The 20,091-nt window shown below is 32.4% G+C and overlaps 2 protein-coding genes across 4 annotated transcripts; both read left to right on the top strand.

Moving 5' to 3' along the window:
- The first annotated feature begins 5,139 nt into the window (after positions 1-5,139).
- LOC105111804 (uncharacterized) lies at positions 5,140-6,647 on the top strand. Of its 3 annotated transcripts, none has more exons than XR_839659.1 (2): positions 5,140-6,361; positions 6,403-6,647. XR_839659.1 is itself a non-coding variant. In XM_011007267.1 (2 exons), exon 1 carries the CDS (start codon positions 5,362-5,364, stop codon positions 6,307-6,309), a length of 948 nt encoding a protein of 315 aa, XP_011005569.1. In that variant the 5' UTR covers positions 5,140-5,361; the 3' UTR covers positions 6,310-6,357; positions 6,399-6,647. The 3 variants fall into 3 exon arrangements, 2 of the variants coding, with proteins under 2 accessions (XP_011005569.1, XP_011005580.1); XM_011007267.1 differs by having other exon boundaries at positions 5,140-6,357; positions 6,399-6,647; XM_011007278.1 differs by having other exon boundaries at positions 5,140-6,311; positions 6,406-6,647.
- Positions 6,648-10,234: 3,587 nt separating this feature from the next.
- LOC105118990 (uncharacterized) lies at positions 10,235-19,194 on the top strand. Its single transcript, XM_011017070.1, is given in 11 exon segments — positions 10,235-10,308; positions 12,411-12,482; positions 13,435-13,479; positions 13,481-13,513; positions 13,630-13,803; positions 14,451-14,508; positions 17,759-17,933; positions 17,936-18,010; positions 18,013-18,072; positions 18,075-18,490; positions 18,878-19,194. Coding segments are annotated over 11 exon segments (1,368 nt in total). The 3' UTR covers positions 19,064-19,194.
- Positions 19,195-20,091: the final 897 nt, after the last annotated feature.

Here is a 20,091-nt window from a genome sequence, read left to right on the forward strand (position 1 = left end):
TACACAGAGAATGGTTTTCACTACTATTGAATTATCTAATGTTGGATTACTAAAACCCGATCCAGTAATTGTTAACTTGGGTTGTTGGCCCAATAATGGTTTTCAGCTAAAATCCATAGCCTATGTGTTTTCCAGAGGCTTTGTCTCTTGAAATGGAAAGTGAGAAGCAGAAGCTTTCCCAATTTCCTTGAAGATGCTATTTATACAGATCTTTTCTTGTGCCTTGAACATCATATTATGATGACTATTATTAAGACTGTATCCTATCATATAGGTTATTGTGAAAGATATATCATCTTTAGCTATTAAATCATGACGTTCGAATTCATGTGCTAAGCAAATAGTAGAATTCAAATTTTTTATACTCGAAGGAATACCAATTTAAGGATTACAAGTAAAACCTAATTTATCGTATGCAAGATTACCTTGAATTCCTTTAAAGATAGCATCTCAAGGGTGTATCATTCTTCTATCAACCAAGGCCAACTTGATTGGAGAGTTGATTCCAATTTGGAAAGTTGATTTGAACATGATACATATAATACCAATGTGTATGTAGCTAATAGCTTTAATATCAGAGCCTAGTTATCGAATCTTTTAGTATTTTATACTAACAAACACATTTTTAGTATTTTATACTAACAAACCAAGGTATGTCTTCCCAAGAAGATCAACACTTTGAAGAAAACATCTTCGAAGAACAAGGAACATTTGCTCAGGATTTGCTTATTAAATCAGACCAAGCAACTAGTGATAGATGACAAATGACCCATCGTGCAAGGATTGGATGAAGGGTCCAGTTCCATGATGGCGCACCAACTTCAGTTTATATTTTTCTAATTCCGCCGTTGATACTGAAAGAGTATAGAAAGAAAAGTTTGCAATTCCAATCTCTTACCTTGATATGAATCCGTTCACCAGTGGCATGTCACACTCCTTCGATTCAGTAAAGCTCTAAGGGCCCATAAAGCTCGCTTTGTCCACTCTGGTACCCGATGTTGCCAATCCATGACAAGGTAATAACCCTACCACTCAACAACTTAAATTATCAATAACTCACAAATAGACCTCACCATTTGCAATTTCTCTTGGTAGCTCGGAAGTTTCTTCAGCCAAAATCCTTCTCTTTGGTGGGTACCATGCATAGCTTTATCTTTCCGCTAACTCTGATATCAAAAGGGTTTGTGTGTACCAAACAAGGCGACTAATGCAGATGCAAAGTGTTGAGGTAAAAGTAAATCGCCTCATTTTTTAACATCGAAATATGATTGATAAATGTGCCTAAATCCTAACATAACGGTTTTTAACTCAATTCATTGCCTGCTTGTTAACCAAAGTTTCTCCTTCAGCTAACTATTCACTAATTGTATTTTCCTTCCAAGAATTTAGAAAACAATTCTTCAAAGAGATGGGATTCATCAGCTATGTTCGAAGCAAGATCTGCAATTTCAAATGCCTGCCAACCTCAATCATTTGTGAAGAGAACCAGACCAGTATGTGACTGATAGTGAAACAAATATGGAAGGGAAACATGTATAAAATCATTATTATATGCAGAAACAAGAAAGGATAAAAACATGCATATCAATGTAGAACAAATGATCACGAGAGTCGCTGCCACTGCTTTGAAATCCAATTGCTGATTCATAGCAGTAAAATCATTATCACGCACTGGATCATTATCGATGATGAGAATTGTTGTAAATCATCAACTAATAAAAGTGCAGCCATCTTTCCTTCTTGTCTCAGAAAATTTAGATTCGTGTTGGCAGATTTCAAAATACACGAAAAAAACGATCATCGCCCATAATCATGTAATTAATTCTTAAATCTAGGCAAGTTAAGCTAAAAAATTGCGGATACAGATCGAGTATTTGAAGCTAAATTGAAAATTATTTTCGGTTCAAAATCAAGTCAAGGAGAAGAAATCACCTTGCCAAACACGGTGGTCTCCACCGATCTCTTATGTTGGGAAATGCCGCGGGACTACGTTTCAGGGGGGGCCGTACGCGTTTTGATCTTGGAATGCTTCGTATATTGGAGAGGGCTATGGGCCTATAATATGTTGAAAGTGTTGCATAGGCCCATCTATAGGAGAATGAAACAAATTGGGCTTTTAGCCCAACTCCACATCTGTCGACATTCAAAGGTTTTCTTCCTTCCTTCCTTCCTTTCTTTCTTTTGGGTTCCGAATTCCAGGGGGTAGAATACACCACAATTAAATATCTTCTTAATCTTGGACAAGTAATTTAAAATCAGAATACAATTTCTAAGGAAATTTTTTTTTTTTCGTATAGACCCAAGTCCAAATTAATAACATGAAATTCAAAATATATTTATGACGTAAGCCAACTACTTCGCATCACCATTCTCGAAGAAATGAGATTTACAAATTTTATTTAAATAAAAAAGATTTTTAAAAATAATATACAGTTTACAAGTAAATTACGCGCTTCGTGTGGCTTTTAATGTTTTCTACTTTTTAAAAAAATTAAGTGGCCAGTGTTAATTAATTCTTGTATTGTTTACTTCTTAATCATTATTAAAATGACATAATCTTTATTAATATTTTTAGATATTATATAAGTTTCAATAATATATCCCTTTATTTTTTATCCATAAATAATTTTTTTATTACATAACTTCAATATAAACAAAAAAAATACATTTAACCTTACCCTCACATATTGTAACAGGTCATTTTTTTAATAGCTTTAATTAATAAATAAAGAAAAGTAAAACAAAAGAAAAAGAACAATAAAATACTAAATTACAAAAACTAAATAAAAATCATAGAAATTAAATAAATATCTTTTCAAAGTTATATAATCACTCTAAAAAAAATTACAAAAATATTATGCAATACTAAATTTTAGAAATTAAAATGAAGATAAAATACTAAATTGAATATGAAAAAACCGTGTTTGAGATTAAATTTCTTTCTATGAAGCTTGGTTGTAATACAATATTAAACAATTCAAATTGAATAAAAATAAATAAAAAAAATAAAAAAAAATAGAGGCTCAGGTTTCATTAATATTGCACGTCATTTTATTCTAAAGAATAAATATTAAATGCTTGGAGAACACGGTGCAACGGTGCTTGTGACAAGAAATGGAACGGTGAAAATAGCTATGAAAATTTTTATTCCACTTTTAAAATATTTAGATGAAACAAATGAAACAAGAATGGGAATAAAAATATAAATCTAACTTTGTTTTACTGAGCAGTTTCGAACATCGTTGTCATTTCTTTTGGACAGAATACGATGCAAAAAATAAAATAAATAAATAAAAAATTGTCCTTCCTATGCTTTTATTTTTATCCAATTCCTTTTGGACAGATAAATTAAAGTGACGAACCACGTGTCAATACCTCCCAGGAAAAATCTTCTTGTGAAACATTACAGTCCCTCATCCAGTAATTAATTGCTATAAGCATGAAACATTGCCTGTATTGGGTTTTATTCCGAATTAATGGCATCTTGATCCAAAATGGCTTGGACCTTGCCCAAATTTTTTATCTTCACCGTCGAGCTAATCAAAAACCAAAAAGATGTTAAAATTAATTTTTTTTTTAATATTTTAATATTAAAAAACAAATTTTTTATCTTCACCATCGAGCTAATCAAAAACCAAAAAGATTTTAAAATTAATTTTTATTTTATTTTTTTAATATTTTAATATTAAAAAAACTTAAATTATATTTTTAAATAAAAAATATTTGAGAATAATATAAATTATATCTTATGATCTCATCTAATATATTCAATTTTTAAATTAAATTAATTTATTGTAATCTCATATATTCAATTTTTAAATTAAATTAATTTTTTAATATAGTATTATAGCCTCAATAACTAAATAATTAGAAATTTAAATTTTATTATTTTTATTTATTTTATAAAAATTAAGTATAAAATAATATTAGGTTTATGTAAATTTTAAGTTTAAAAAGTTTTTATTGAGAGAATATATTAAAAAATAATATAAATTATATATTAAAATTTTATATAATAATTTAAAATTTAAAATTAAACTTTTTTATAAAAAAAAAACACCGGAGAAAGTTTCGTTTCATAAAAAAAAACACCGGAGAAAGTTTCGTTTCAGTTTCTTCCTCGATGACTTCAAGTTATCATAGCAGAGTCTGTTATCCTGCAACCAAGGAGACCATGCACTTCTTTTAGGGGTAAAAGGAAATTAATCAAATGCGAGGAAATTCCCCCGAAGAAAACACAGAAATTGTGCTAGTAGCATGCAGTATACACGCGTTGAAATGGACCTCCTCCATGGCGGACAAGCCAAGACATACACAGACAACGAACTGGACAATCATAACGTTGGTGCTTAAATTATTAAATTTTATATTCGAGTCCTGTACTTTTACCCTTTTTCTGCTTGAGTCCCCGTGATTTAAAAGAAATGTCAATCAAGTACATTTATTCCAAATCCATTGGCTTTAAAATTAAATCATCTGATTAATCAATTTAGATATTTAAGAAGCCTGGGAGAAGAAATTAGAGTATAGGAGCTTCAATAAAACTCATAAACAATAAAATAAAATAAAAAATCATTAAGTATTTGAAGCTATACACTTGGATATCATGCAAGTCTCTAATTTTGTAGACAGTAAACATGAGATCTTTTGACATCATTAAATCTAAATAAAATCCAACTAAATTATTATTTTTTGACAAAATAATATTATTTAATTTTTCAAGAAATCAAAACGCCGTAATTTCATGATTTACTCAATATCAACCCAAATCTTTAACGAAATTAGACTTGGAATTAAGTCTGAGAACTGTTATCCTGAGCCATATCCAATCCATTTTAAGAGTGATTTGTAGCAGTAGAGAGCATCCAGAGGAGAGAGGACATTATCATTCTACATATGCACAAGAGAAACGCCCAAGAATGCAACTGGTGACTCCAAAAAATATACAAAAAAATAAAAACAAAAGATTCGGTCACATTGATCGGTTGCTTTAGTTACGTTAGTGAATCAATGTCCTATTGGATTACACCACGTAGATGATGGGATGGCAAGGAGATGCCACGTCACCATATGACCAATCAACATTCAACGCAGCAATTCCAAGGAAAGGGCAAAAGACATGAATCATATAAAAATCAGGGGAAAAAAAGTCTCTAGGCCGAAGCGTGCTTTGCCTTGTGGCTTGTGGTTCCTCTCTCTTTCCCTCTACAGAGCTTCTATCTTGTTTTTCTCTCTTCCTCTATCTCTCGTGATCTTGAATGGCATGTAAAGAAGCAGAAGAAAACTCTAGCAGGTGAGAGATGAAAAGGGATTGATCAGTAAACAACAAACTAAGGGTTTTGCTTGCTTTTAGTCTCATCAATGGCTTCTTATCAATTCTTGAACCATCGCAATCAGGTACGCGATTCTTCTCGCTTTATCAATACTACTAGTCGCCGTGGGTTCTCCAAGTCTCAAATGTGCCTCCAAAAGATTCTACACGTTATTGCTTCATGCCCACCTCAAGAAATCTCAAAAGAAACATCTTTGAATCGTGAAATTCTTGAATTTAAGGAGAATAGAGGCGTTGACATTGATTTGAACATAGGTTTGAGTCCTGCTTGGTTAGAAGCTGATAACCAAGAAAATCAATCATCAGAGGAGTCGTCCTTATTGAGTGCTTGTAGTTTTGTTGAAAAGGGTATAAAGAATGATTCTTCTATGGAGGCTTTTGCGGTTGACAGGAGCTCGTCAGTAGGAGAATGTTGTGTCAAGTTTGTTGGGGACCAGGTCGGTTATGATTCTCCTACAGTTCAAGCAACTGGAGAAGAATCTCAAGGGGTCGATGAGACAACTTTAGAAATTTCAAAGACCACAAATCTCAAAAACCAATCCAATGAAATCAGCAGCAAAATCAAAGCAGTCAATGATGATCAAGAGACGACTAAGATCAAAGAAGACACCAAGAAAGAATTAGTCAAACAGGAGCCATGCCACGAAGAAAAGAACGAATCCAATAAAGATTCTTTGGCTCTTCTTATTGAGGCAGCAGAGATGTTTTCGGGTAATTTAGAAGACAAAGAATCTGATTCAGAGAAACTAGAAGAAACAACAAGCGGGTCAAAAAAGAGTTGCAAGTGTAGTTGGGTGGTGGATTTGTACGAGGATAACACATCATCGCCCGTTGTAAGATCCAAGAGAGGGAGAAGTCATGTGCTGCCTTATAGGTATAGAGACAGTTCGGTTATTTTAGAGCCGTGGAAACGACTGCCACGACCAACAAAGGCAGAAACGACGGCTGCCACGGTGGTTTCAAAGAAACGTAAGTAAAGGTAAGAAAAAAGGAAAGAATATTACTATAACAACATGTGAAAGTAAATGCTTTTACGTGCTTGCTAATTATTGTTGCTGCTATGGGGATGCGAGGTTTCTGCGAAATGGCAGGAGAAGAGAAAAACGCATGTAAGATTATGAGATGGAGGGAGCAGTGCTGCTCAAATGTGGGACAGTGATGGGTTTCAATTTGTTTTCAGCTCTTTAACATCTGGTTTAGTTTACAAGTAGTGGTAAGGTTGCTATGATTTATATGTTTTGATATCGGCACGATGTTGATGGTTGTTGTGATTATAGATTTATGTTTTATTTAAATTCAATAATTGAGCTGATCATCTCCCTGTGAACATTATACCAATTCATAAGCATAGAAGTTGTAGACCTTTTCTTCTAGTTTAAAAATCACGAAGGAAGCTGTGTGTACATTGAAGTGTGTTTATCTGGAGCTGTGGAGAGAGTGGAATTGAAGGAGGAGAAAGAAAGAGCGACGAGCTGGCTCCTACCTCGTTCCTGTTCCCCTAGCTTTCACCCCATTCTTGAATTTGTTGACCAACTTTTTATGCTGCAATTTTCCTAATTCATGGCAAGAAAGCAAGAGAGGCTAAAACCCAAGTCCTGTGTATTCTCCACTGGCCGGAAAAAAAAAAGTATTCTTGAATTAAAATCCAATTACTGATTGCGATATTCTTGCAAAAATTAAACAATTATACTACTTCGTGATTTGGAACTCGATGTTGATTATTCAAATTAGACTTCTGAAGCGAAGCTAGAGCTCAATTGCCATTAACGTCTTCCTCCACTACAGATGTCTCCAAAAATTTATACATTAAAAAATGCTAAATCTTTTTTTTTTAAAAAAAATACTAAAACTTAAACATTAAAGTAGTTTTTTTAAATACTAAAACTTAAACATTAAAGTAGTTTGGTTGATTGATGTCATAAACCCTATCAATTATAATCTGTGGCTGCCTTTTAAAAACTGAGAAAAGGATCATTAATGGTCAGCTCAGGAGCAAAAATATTTTATTGCATACAGACTTGTGACCCCATCTTCTGTAATAAACCGTAGGACTCAAACTGGAAACAGCAGGACAACGTAGATTTGTTCCTCCCAAAAAATCTCCAGGTAGTTAATATATTTTTTCAAACAAAAGTGGTATTTGTTTACTTATTTATTTGAAATGTGGTTTAAAACCCAATCTATTTTGTACTGTGTTAGGCCTTAAATACACCTACAGGTTTCATTATTACCTGTGCGTACATCACGCTGGTGGGGTCAATGACAGGAATGGTGTCTGAAAGAAGCAGACAGAAGTACAAGATAAAAGGCTAAGGTAAATGGTTAATACTTCAACTAATTAAACAAGGCAGTCAAAGGATGGTAGGGGTCCTAGGGGAAATGGAAGAAGAACACCTTGTAGTTAACTGTAGACATAGAACGATGTGGTGGAGAGCACAGATCGACCTTTGAATTTGATTGAATAACATGGGAAAAAATGACAATAATTCCTATATTACAATGTCATTGATTGAATAACATGGGAAAAAATGACAATAATTCTTATATTACAACGTCATTCTCACCCATTTCGTCGACAAAGACTTTATGCATGGAAATAATTCTAAAACAACTAGTTCTTTAGAGCAGTAGGGGCTTGGGGGCTTTTGATTAAAGCTAATCCATTTCCCTGTTAAAGATCGCATGCATGGACATCAGGAAGCAGATTTACGGTCTGGGGCTTTCCTCCGAACGCATGGGTGCGAAAGGGGAAAGCACCTTGTGAAATAAAAGGGACTATGTGGGTTCAAATCTCAATAGCCACAGGATAACGTTTTAAAATCCCACTGGGTAAAGGCCCGGGTTGAAAGATTAATTTATTGTTTTTAAAAAATAAATATATTAAAAGATATTATTTTAATGAAACAAAAATAAATATTCAATGAGTTAATGACAAGACTTTAATAACCTGAATTTTTTACTAGATTAATTAAGTTGTTTTATTTTTGTTTTTTTAACTTGGATGGATTTAAAGTTTAGGAAAGTTCAATCTTGTAATAATTTTAAAACACTGGTTCAATGTTAAATTTAAGGAGGAGATTAGAATAATAAAACAGTTAGATATCAAAGCAAAAGAAAGAAAGTTTAAATATTCGAGAATTGAATTGTAAAGAAAATTTGAAAGGGCATGTTTTCAAATTTTCAACCATAGTTATCAAGGGAGTGATCGTTTTCGAGGTTTGTTATGCGTTTTAAAGTTTTTTTTTTTAATTATTTTTTATTCTACCATTTCCAGCTCACGGTCCCACTTGTTTGAAGCAACCAGATGGATCTCTCACCCTGTTTTCCAAGTTCGGGAGAGTTTATTGTTTTGTTTCTCCAAAGCTGATAATCATATTTTAGTAGTATATTAATTTCTTAAGAATATGATCTTAAGAAATCGGATGAAAAAATAAGTCAGCAAATTAGGATTTCAAATATTATTGTGTTTGTTCATCTCAATAATTCAATTTTCTAGGAGAATATCACTTTCTCATACGCCTTATTTTCTACTATCCGCGAGGGAGTGTGATCTCTAGTATAGAATACGGAGCCTCCCTTATTCTCAAGTACAGAAAAGTCTCGAGGAAGTGAGATTTAAATATAATGAAAAATATATTATCATTCTTTACAATATATTTCAATAAAATCATAGATTTGACTTACTATATTTACGTGACTTGATAAGATAAGAGAGACCGAGATCTTGCAAGGCAACAGGTTAAGCAAACGCAAAGATCCAATAAGCCCCTCGAATCTGAACTAGCAAATTTGCCCTGTTTTTGGACATGATTTTAACACAGGAAGTTGAGCAAATCCTCTCGACGGTGGAAACGAGCAAGTTAAGAGACGGCAGTGCACTGCAGCCACCGCCACCCACTACCCCGGCTGCCGGCTGCAGGCTGCAGCAAGAGAAATAATTTATAACTTTCAAGATTAAAAGGATTGACTTGCATTATTCTAACAGAAGGGACTGCGTTACAGTTCGGTCAATCCATCATGTTGCCAGTCAAGTATGACAGTTGCAACTCACAAGCCAACCATCGGCACTCTGTAGAAGCCCGTGAACTTCTTCTGCCTTTCCACGCGAACCTAGCTCCCATGCTGGTTTCTCTGAGGTTGAGTGTTTATGAGTTGGTACACTTAAATTCATACTTCCATGCATGTCTGCGGCAGCCAGCCTCTTCTGTGTTAAGAAAAAACCCACAGACTCGAAGTTTGATATGAGCTATATAGATTTTAATTTAAATAAGAAATAAAATGATAAATTTTGGTTGATCTTACAGTTTGATTTTGAATTTATTCAAACCCAATCCAGTTAATATCAATGTTTCTTTTAAACAAATGAATGAAATAATATTATTTTATTTTAATAAAAAAATTGATTCATATTCATGTCGTCATGCATTCAGGCCTTAGTGTATGCTTGGTTTTAGAAATTAAAAAAACATTTTCTTTCATGGAATGTTGCCAATGCTGTGAAAATAATGTTTGTTTAGGATTTTATTTAAAATTATTTTTTTAGTTTTTTCAATGCTGATATTAAAAATAAATTTTAAAAAATAAAAATATATTATTCTAATATATATATATATATAAAAAACATTTTAAAGCACAATATTTACTGCACTCTTGAACAATTAATTAATACTTTCCTAAATGCGGTTGTTTGCTTTTGTAAGGACTTGCTTCTTTGTTAAATGCAAACATGGCAGGATTAGAGGTATGATTTTTGGATTTAATGATAAAGATGGACTTTAACAATATTTTTATCTCTTGTATCGGTACCTTTTTTTCCCCTTAAGCCTTTTTTTTTTTCGAAAATAATATATATTTTTTGACTGAATCTTCTCGAAGTGAACTAAACATGGTGAAATTACGAAAATGAATAGCAAGGACGCAATTGCTCTTTCCAGAACAAACAGGGCTCCGGACAAAAATGTCCACGATCGCCGTGAGTAAAAATCGAACCACCTTTGAATTGTTTTTCAAGGCCATGTTGCCTGTGCTAAGGACGTCCAATTTTCGTCACCGTTAATCTTCCCCATTTGCCATCCTTTCTTCAGCGCAAAGGATCTCTTGATGATCCACTCACATGAACCATTCGACGGGAAAAAAGACATACAAAAATCAGGAGCCGTTTTCTATGTTTGCCATTCTTTCTTCAGCACAAAGGATCTCTTGATGATCATTAATTCACATGAACCATTCGACGGGAAAAAGGACATACAAAAATCAGGAGCCGTTTTCTATTGATTCTTTCGGTGAGTTTCTTTGCATGCAATTTGGAACCCAAGACCAGCCCTTCTGTCCCATGACTTGGGTTGGGTATTAAAAAAAAATCAACCTGTTAGCTGGGTTTGACCTACTTAAAGGGTATTATAATCTAGCTAAAAAAATCATTTTTAAATATTTTTTAAGATGCCTTTTGGGTTTTTTTTTTTTAATTTTTATATTCGGTCAAGTCATCGACAAGTCTTCTTTTATTTTTTACTTTAAAAAAATACATCATGAGCTGTTTTCTGTTGATTCTTTGGTGGGTTCTTTACATGCAATTTAAAATTCAGGACTAGCCAGCTTGTTCCTTGACTTGGGTTGGGTATTAGAAGAAAGCTAACCTGAAGCTAGCTTGGTTTAACATTATTAAAAAAACTATTGACTTTTTTATTTTTCATTTCAAAATGCAATTTGATTTTTTTTAAAAATAATTGATCGGGTCGTGTTATTTTTTTTTTATATACTTTTGAAAAAACATCATTAGCTGCTTTCTATTGATTCTTTGGATGAATTCCTTGCATGCAATTTACAAAAACAGGACGAACCCATTTGTCCCATGATTTGGGCTGGGTATTTTGGTATGAAAGATTACTACTAGTAAAAAAAATTATTGATGTTTTTTTTCAAAAAGCATTTTAAATTTTTTAAACATCTAATTCATTAGTTTCAATACTCCAATTGTAATTTTACCTTGCATTGAATTGATCTAGCTGGTTTTAATAAATATAGTGAGAAGAAGTCTTTTTTTTTTCATTCAAATTTATTGTTTTGGTGAATATCTTCACCACCTATTTAATTACATGTTTAATTACTGAAAAAATAGTTATTTACCTGTTTAATTACTAAAAATTAGTTATTTTTAAAAAGCAGTTAATACTAATTGGTTTTAATAAATATGGTGTGAAAAAGTTATGTCTTCTTTTTCATTTAGATATATTATTTTGATAAATATCTTAAAACCCTATGTGATTGCTAGAAAATAATTCATTTTTGAAAAGTAGCTTTTATAAAAAATAAATTTCTAAAAAATAAATTAATTTTTAATATTTTTTTATATTTACTAAATAAATTATTTAGTAATATATAGTAAGTGCTTGTGCCTGCTTTGTTTTTTTAATTTAATTTAATTTAATTTCATGGTTTTTTATTATTATTGGTTGCTTTTTGTTACATGGATTTTTGTTCATTTTTAATAATTTGCTTTGCGCAAATAGTTGCATTGGTGATATTGAGAGGGTTTGGATGAATGATTGGTGATTTTTTCTTAACAGCTGCATTGGTGTTCTTAGAGCATTTGGTTGCTTGATTAATCCAGTTTTTTTTTTTTATGGTTTTGTCACTCTATGCTGAGTCTGTGTTGATTATTTTTGGTTCTAGTTGACTTATGTACTTCTTTGTTATGTGTAGTTTATAGTGCTTTGGCCAATTTTAGGTTGATAAAGGTGATAAAACATGATATGTTTGCTAGTTTGCAATGGAAATACAGTCTACGAAACATTCCTTTAGTTTTGAGTTGATTTTGATGGATACTAATTGAGTAGTTCGGTTTTGTTTTTCTTTGTTGGCTTTCTTTCTTTGTGTGCCTAATAGATTAGGTGTGACTAACGGGGCTGTGGATTTTATTACATTTATGATTTATGAGACTGGTGGAATATGCTTTGAATTGCTCATATGCAGTGTCTGGTTTGGATGTATATTGTTCCTTTCCATGGCTTCTATCTCCTAGTTCATCACATGATAACCTTTTCATTTACCTGTTATTTCGTGTTTTGGCTCTGTAAAGATACAAAGGCTCTGTCTGGGATGACTTGGCACATGGCAAGGGTGTTTATGTTGCTGAACAGGGGCTTGTCAGGTCTGTACTTTGTCTATCTTAAAAGCCACACCCCTGCACTTCTATATATTCACTCGATACACCTACGACAATAGATGCCAGGGTAATTCAGGCGAAAAATTGTAAAATTTTGAAAAGTTAACAGTGAAAAGCGTGGCAAAAAATTGTAAAATTTTGAAAAGTTAACAGCAAAGTGATGCAGTTTGATTCACACGGCCATCCAGAAAATAGAAATGCTGATGCACTGTCATTCTATTTCTCTACCTAGTACATGGCATGTTGTTATCAAGTATCCAATGCAATATAAAGCATCTCATGTACAAAAGAAGTCTGAGAATATACCGTTGTAGAAACCAAGAGCTTGAAGTTATGAAGCAAAAAACCAGAACAGGCAGATAGCTAAGCTTGGCTTCTCTTTGCACAAGAAACACTTTATCTTAGTCTTCCAGTGATCATTGTAATTTAGCAATCTTGAATGGGGAAATGGAAGAAATAATATGCTGTTTAGTGGATGATGGATATTGGAAAGCTTCTGCATAGCTGTAGAACCTCCCGACATGATATGCGGATTTAGCAAATGCTGAAGTCCATAGCAAGTTATAGTAAATTTAAGCTAGGACTGCATTTAGGCTCCATGGATGTGATTTTTGTAAAGGAAATACATATTTTTCCAATACTTGCTCTCACTTTCTTTGTGATAGGGAAGTCATGGAAACACCAAGCTCACTAAACAGACAAAATTTGTCATATGCTGTTAGAACATCCCACTTTCACAGCCCTCTTGTGTCTAGATTTTTATTCCTTTTTGATACATTCTAGGCTTCATAATTCATAGTTGATGCTTCAAACTAGGATGGAAACACTTAAAGCTAGTTTTTTGCCATCAATTGGGGTGTAAGAAGTCATAAAGGTGTTGGTCGGCCTATTAACAATGTAACTTCTACTCTGATTTTATGTGATTTCCTAACTGTAGATATGAAGGTGAATGGCTTCGGAACAACATGGAGGGTCACGGAGTATATACCTGATATAGAACCCATACCAGGTTCCAAGTATGTTTATACTTTTGCATCCTCTCATCATTATGGCATGATTAACGAGTTAAAATTCTAGTGGTCTTTTTCCAAACAGGATAAATAACTTGAGTTGCGTATCACTATTATTCCAGGCTTGAAGCAAAGATGCGCGCTGAAGGGAGAATTATATCAAGAGATTTTATGTCTCCAGAGGACAGGAAATGGCTGGAGATGGATATTGAAGATAGCATGCATCTGGCCGGCGGGCAGTATGAAATACCTTTTCATGAGATTGACGAGTGGGTTAGACAATTTGGGGAAAAACTGTAAGTTCTTTGTGTTCAGCTGGATAGTTATTTTTGTTCATTTGTTTTTCAAATCTACATACTACTTTTATGTCAATGTCTTTACATGCATAAGTGCCTGGTTTCTTCCCCTTCATCCAAAGTTTACTAAATTGGACATGCCACTTCCCGTGGTGTGAGCTTCTGATCACTTGCATCTCTGTCAAAGGATTGAACCCTTTCAAATGTAGCGAGTGCCTTTTGCTTACTTAGTCGAGGATTCTGCTCTCCATGCCGGAAGCAGTGATGTCCCTATAATCAAATGAATCCAAAAAAGTAAAGATGGACTCATCTGATAAGAAACTAGGCGATAGACTCATAGATGAACAACAATTAACCATCCTTTTGATACCAAGCAATGTACTTTTTTTAATAGGTGTAAGTATCAATGATCTTTATCTGGACAGTTATCTTACCTAAAAAAAAAAAGAAGTGCAGCTGCAAAGCTGCAGGTGGAGTCTTGAACGCAATTACTTCATGCATTTATGTTGAAAGATAGGACTGTCTCCAAGCCTTCCTTTTCAGCACTGCATTGTGGCAGGATCATTACTGGATAATGACTTTTTTGTTTTTGACATTTTAGTTTCATAAAAGAATGGCCTCCTATATTTGGTGTGCGCATAGGGTAGGTTCTACTTTGGAGAGTTTGTGGAGTATGCTACTGATTGTGACGAAGACATTTCTGCGGTACGTTTCCACTTTCTTTAAGAAGGTTAAAATGTTTTCAAGGTATTTCTCTGCTGGGCTGGAAAGTCAGGGTTTGACTTTTATGTTAAGTGATGATAATCAATGACTGATGAAATATGATATCCTTTTTGAATGTGTAAATGCATGGATTAGCATTTGCAAATTGACATACAATATAACCTTGGCCTTTGGTTTAGAGATGCACATCTGATGGCTGACCAAGTTCATGTTGTCGTATTTCTCAAAAATATAATTCTCAAGTCTACGAAGGTTTCTCGTTAGCGGTTGCTGGTTAAATGTTCGTCGGACACAGGAGCCAAGCATTTTAACCAGGCAGTGTAATATCCTACATGACGAGACATGGGAATGCAGGATATAGCATTGGATTTCAGCCTCTTTTCATGAATGCTTGAGCTTGTCCATCTATAATCACGTTGTGTTTTCCCTCACCTAACTGTTAATGACATTTAACAGTTAGTGCCCCAAATCAACTGTCTCTAGGTTTATAATTTCTGCATTTCACAATTGCAGATCCAGTTTTCTCTGGTAGAATTCCTTCATAATGTGTTGATTATGTGATCTCTTATTTATGCTTCATTTGGTATTATTTTTACCCACAATGGCTGTTGAACCCTCCTCGCGAAGGCGCAACATCACAACAATTCTTTCTAGGCGATGTTCGGGAGGGTTTTTGTTAGTTTAGGAATCATTATTTAATATTATGATTATTAAAATTTTTACATAGATTTTTAAAAATTCTTAACAATAAATTATTTATGTAAAGAAAAGATATTATCCTTACATCTTACTTGAAATAAGCTGTATTATTTTTTTTTGTTTACTATAATATAATAATATTACTGTTTTAATTAACCTATTATGCCGAGTTTACTATGATAAACAAATCCTGATTTTCTAGATGAAGAACTCGGTCTAGAAAGGTGAAACATTCTCAATTATTGTTGAGGTTTTTTAGGGTAAAATTAAAATTTTTAGTTATTACGTCATTTTAAATAATATTTTAGATAAAATTATGTGATTTTTATCCTTATATTATAAATATGTAAGTTGTATTATTACTAATAATATTTTAAATATTACCCTTATACAAGTTTTTTGTTCTTATATTAAAGTATGTAATAATAAATTATTATCCTTGATAATATTTTGGATATTAACCCATTTTAGATTTTTTATACTTATATTAAAAGTGAATAATATTTTCTTGCTAAAAATAAATTTTAATATTTTTGAAATATAGGCTAAAATCCTTTGTAATTTTCCGAACTTGATGTAAAATTCATACAATATATTTTTTAAAACATGCCCAAATATTTTAGATTTTTAAAATAATGCTCAAATAATTTTTAGGATTTTTGGCCATATAAGGGGAAATGTTTTTTTTATTTAGGCTTTATTTGATAAAAACTCATTTTTTTCTTTAAATAAAAACTGTCAAACAGGCCTAAGGGAGTGTTTGTCAAACACACCCTTGAACCCAACAAGACTCTTTAGCAAAAACATTGTCAGCCAAACAAGGTCTTAATCTTTTGACTCAATCTTGACCTGATCGGGTTAACTCGAAATATTTGGTTCAACCATAAACCAAATCAAAGAACCTAGTTGACCTAAAAACAACCTAAAAACAAAACTAAATTTAAAAAATAGATTAAAAAAACAAAAAATTCAAAATTTCTTGAAGAAAATGGATCAAATATAAAAAATAAAAAACACAATGAATGTTCTTCATGAACCCAGAAAACATGAATTGAAAAACAATATCAAATATAAAGAAATCAAAGATATATATGTGTTGGAAATCATGCAAGGATTGATAATTTGGTATCCATTCACTTCGATTGTCACTAACAAATCATAATTTTATTAAAAATAGGTTTTAATTCAAAACTAAAATTCTAGAATTGAAACCCCCCCAAAAAAAAAAACTTATTATTAATGCAAATAGACCCTGTTAAAAATAGGTTTCAATTCAAAACTAAAATTCTAGAATTGAAATCCCCCAAAAACTTATTATTAATGCAAATAGACCCTAGATTATTAACTAAACAAGCATAACAAAGTTATAGGTGCAAAGAAAGGGATCAAAACTGGTCCAAATCATGGAACTAAGATAATGTTCTTTCCAAAAACACAAAAAATATTGTCTTAGAAAACCCAACCACTGCCCAAAAACTCAGGCACCGTTGAGCCTAAAAAATGGCTTTCTATACCTCTAAACACATTATTTTTTGTCCTTACAAAAATACATTACCATAACCAAACATATTTGACTCGAAAAAATTAACAAATAATATCATTACCATAACTAAGCATATTTGACTCAAAAAACTAACAAATAATATCAAATTATTAAAATTATATATAAGATTCTATTTTATAACATTGTCAAATTAAAATATCAAGCATAATCAATGTTTTAGAGCTTGAAACTGACATTTTAACACCTAATAAACCTAAACCAAAACTAGAAGACAAAAACATGTATTAGCCAATATAGCAAAACACCATAAATCTTATTACCACATTTAACATATTCCAAAACTATTTCATTTTATAAAAGACAATTATCCAAATATTTTTTAGATATTGAGCAAACATTACAACCAACTTTAAGGAGGATTAAGTAAAGAAAAACAATATTTTTTATGTATTAATTAAAATCCAAGCTTAACACAATATAACACCAAAACGAATGCAAAATATTATTAAAACATTGAAGGTAGAGCAAGGGCTGTGCCTCATGACAATATTACCTTCTAGGATATAGGAAGTTTAAACCTTCAAAACTTCCTTAATGGCTATTTTTTTTTATACCTTTTTTTTTTTTGCAAAGTTTATTTTTACCATACTGTAAGCTTAAGAAATTCTTATATGGCAAAGTTTATTTTTATCATACTGTAAGCTTAAGAAATTCTTATATGAGGCTCTTCAACCTTCACACTTAGTTTTTTTATTCAGATTTTATCGCCGCTTCTTTTTTTTTACCTTGATTCTTCAATGTATATTTATAAAGTTTCAAGTTAGGATTTTGATGGATTTGATTATATATTGATCATCATTCATCAATGTCTGGCCCTCTGATAGAAATGAGATGGTTTTGGACAAATCTTAACAGCTGAAACTCTGTAAGTGGTTGGTTTTGCAAAATGTCTTTTTTTTAAGCCAAAACCACAGTTGATGAAATAGTTTCGTATACTTGTTTTTAGGTTAGCTGCTAGTGTTTTTCTAGTTCACTTCTAATGCTTCTTTCTTTCCCTTTTGTTTGGTGCTTCGCATTTTTACGTTTGTTTGGACAGAGGAGGCTCCTGAATTCGTTATTCTTAACAAAGAACCAGAACCTGATCCTGAAGATCCATCTAGACTCGTATATACTGGAGATCCTGTCATCCTACACACTCGAACAGGATCAAATGGGTTGAGGATGAGGATGAGGAACATGGGGTTCGGTTATTTTGGCAGCCACCTCTGAAAGGTGGGGAAGATGCGATCCTGATAAAGTTCAATTCCTACTTCTTGGTTTTGATGAGTTTTATGGAGAAGAGGAGGTGATAATGTGTGCAAGCCAGTGCTTGATAAACTAGAGAAATGGACTGGAGAGAAGAAGAAAGCTAGCGAGATAAAAATACAGCTGTATGAAAAGGAGCTTGAGTTCATAGAAGCTGAAATGTGTTTAGAAGAGGTAATGGAAGACTTGGATGAGGAGCTGAAGATGAGAGAAAAGGAGGAAGAGAATCTTGAAATGGATTTGCAGGAGGACAAGAATAGCTGTGTGTCAGCCCAACAAGAGGAGAAATCTTTTGCTAAAGATAAGGAGGAAGAGGAGGATGTTACACCATCAAGTTTTGGTTCTGTGACCCAAGATGAGGACCCAACAAAGAATGACAGAAAAGGAAACAGATCTACGGGAGCTCCATTTTTTACATCTTCACTGTCATTTGCTCCCTGCAGCCTTCTTTCAACAGTAAGTTCTAAACCCAGATATTCTTTTCCTTTATGAACATTTAGAAGAGCAGCAGTAATACGCCGGGTTTTAAGAATATATGCTGCCTGATGCTTGACATATCATTAGAAGGAAATATGTTCTGTAGGCGATTATTTTTCATGCAGTTACTTGACTAATGTTTTCCTGGGGCATCACATTATCCTCTGATTATCAAAATCACAATTTTCTCACTTACCTTCGTAAAACATTCATAAATGGATTGCTGATCTTGAACGCTCCTTTTGTTTGCTTGGCCGGATTAAATTGACCAGGGTTATTTTTGTATCCCCCGTCTTCTGCTGTGTTGTTTTTTGCCTTTACTTTTCTACTAGCTTGATTTGATTTTGTTATTTGGCTGGTTTGCAGGTACCCTCGAGGCTACAGCAATCATTTTTAGCATGGAAGAACAGATTGCCACAAAAGGCAGCTCCTTCCCTTTGTGTGGTGAGCTCAAACTACCACTCTGGAATGTTTAATTTAGTCAGTTTTCCCCCGGTGCTTGGCCAAAAGGGAAGGTTGAGAATTGAAAGACGGTCAGATTCTATCCCGTAATTCAGTTTCTGCGAACCCCAGAGAAAGTCTAAAAATGCCAAGAAAACAGAGGCGTCCTTGGCTGCATGCAGCACCAGAGAGAGATTCAGGCAGCATATTGTCATTGCACACGCAATCGTGTTATTTATAATCAATTACGAGCCTCTTCCTCTCATAAATCAATAAGAGTTTGATGATATTATTAGCATATACTGTCGTATAAATCTCGCAAGATAAAAAATAAAAGATAAAATAAAATAAAAAATAACACACAAAAATTTATATGTTTCATCCAAATTAGGACACGTCCATAGACAAATATAGAAAATTTTTATTAAGTAATATGAAAATTATAATATATTTTCACTAATAAAAAAATAACTAAAATCTCTTTAATAATAAAAGAAAACACTTAACTTATTCTCTTATAAATACCTCATAATTTTATAGGATTATTTTTTCTCTCTTACTCTACTCTTTCTCATTTATTTCTTTTTTATGTGTACATTAAAGCTTAAATACTTTATTTATTTATAAGCAAACATTCATGCATAAGATAAGAGGCACCAATTGGTGTTGCAAGTGGCACCAAATTAATGCTCAACATTGTTAAATTTATAGCACCAATTGGTATCTAACAGTGTTGACTTTACCAACAATACTTAGCTAGCTTCACATAAAAAGAGCCAAAATATCTGTAAGTACTCTGTATTTTGCTTTACTAGGTAATAGAAAAACATCTTGAGTAAGTAAATTGGGTGGTGTTTTTTTCACTTTCGTCCCTGATTATGACGATCCAAGAAGGGGCACTGGTGGCACCGTAGCCAACAATTTTTTTTATATAGTTATTAAATAAATATATAAATTTTTTTAAGTTAAATTATTAATTTATATATAAAAATTTTTAAAATTAATAATAAAATTTTAATTTAAATATTAAATCTAAAATATTAAAAAATAAATTTAAAATATATATAAAACTAAAGTAAAAAAAAATAAAATTACTATTAAAGTTACATTCTTCAATATTTTATTAAATATAATTCATT

This window comes from Populus euphratica, unplaced genomic scaffold, assembly GCF_000495115.2.
Source record: "Populus euphratica unplaced genomic scaffold, PopEup_1.0 scaffold5.1, whole genome shotgun sequence".
Lineage (NCBI taxonomy): Eukaryota > Viridiplantae > Streptophyta > Magnoliopsida > Malpighiales > Salicaceae > Populus > Populus euphratica.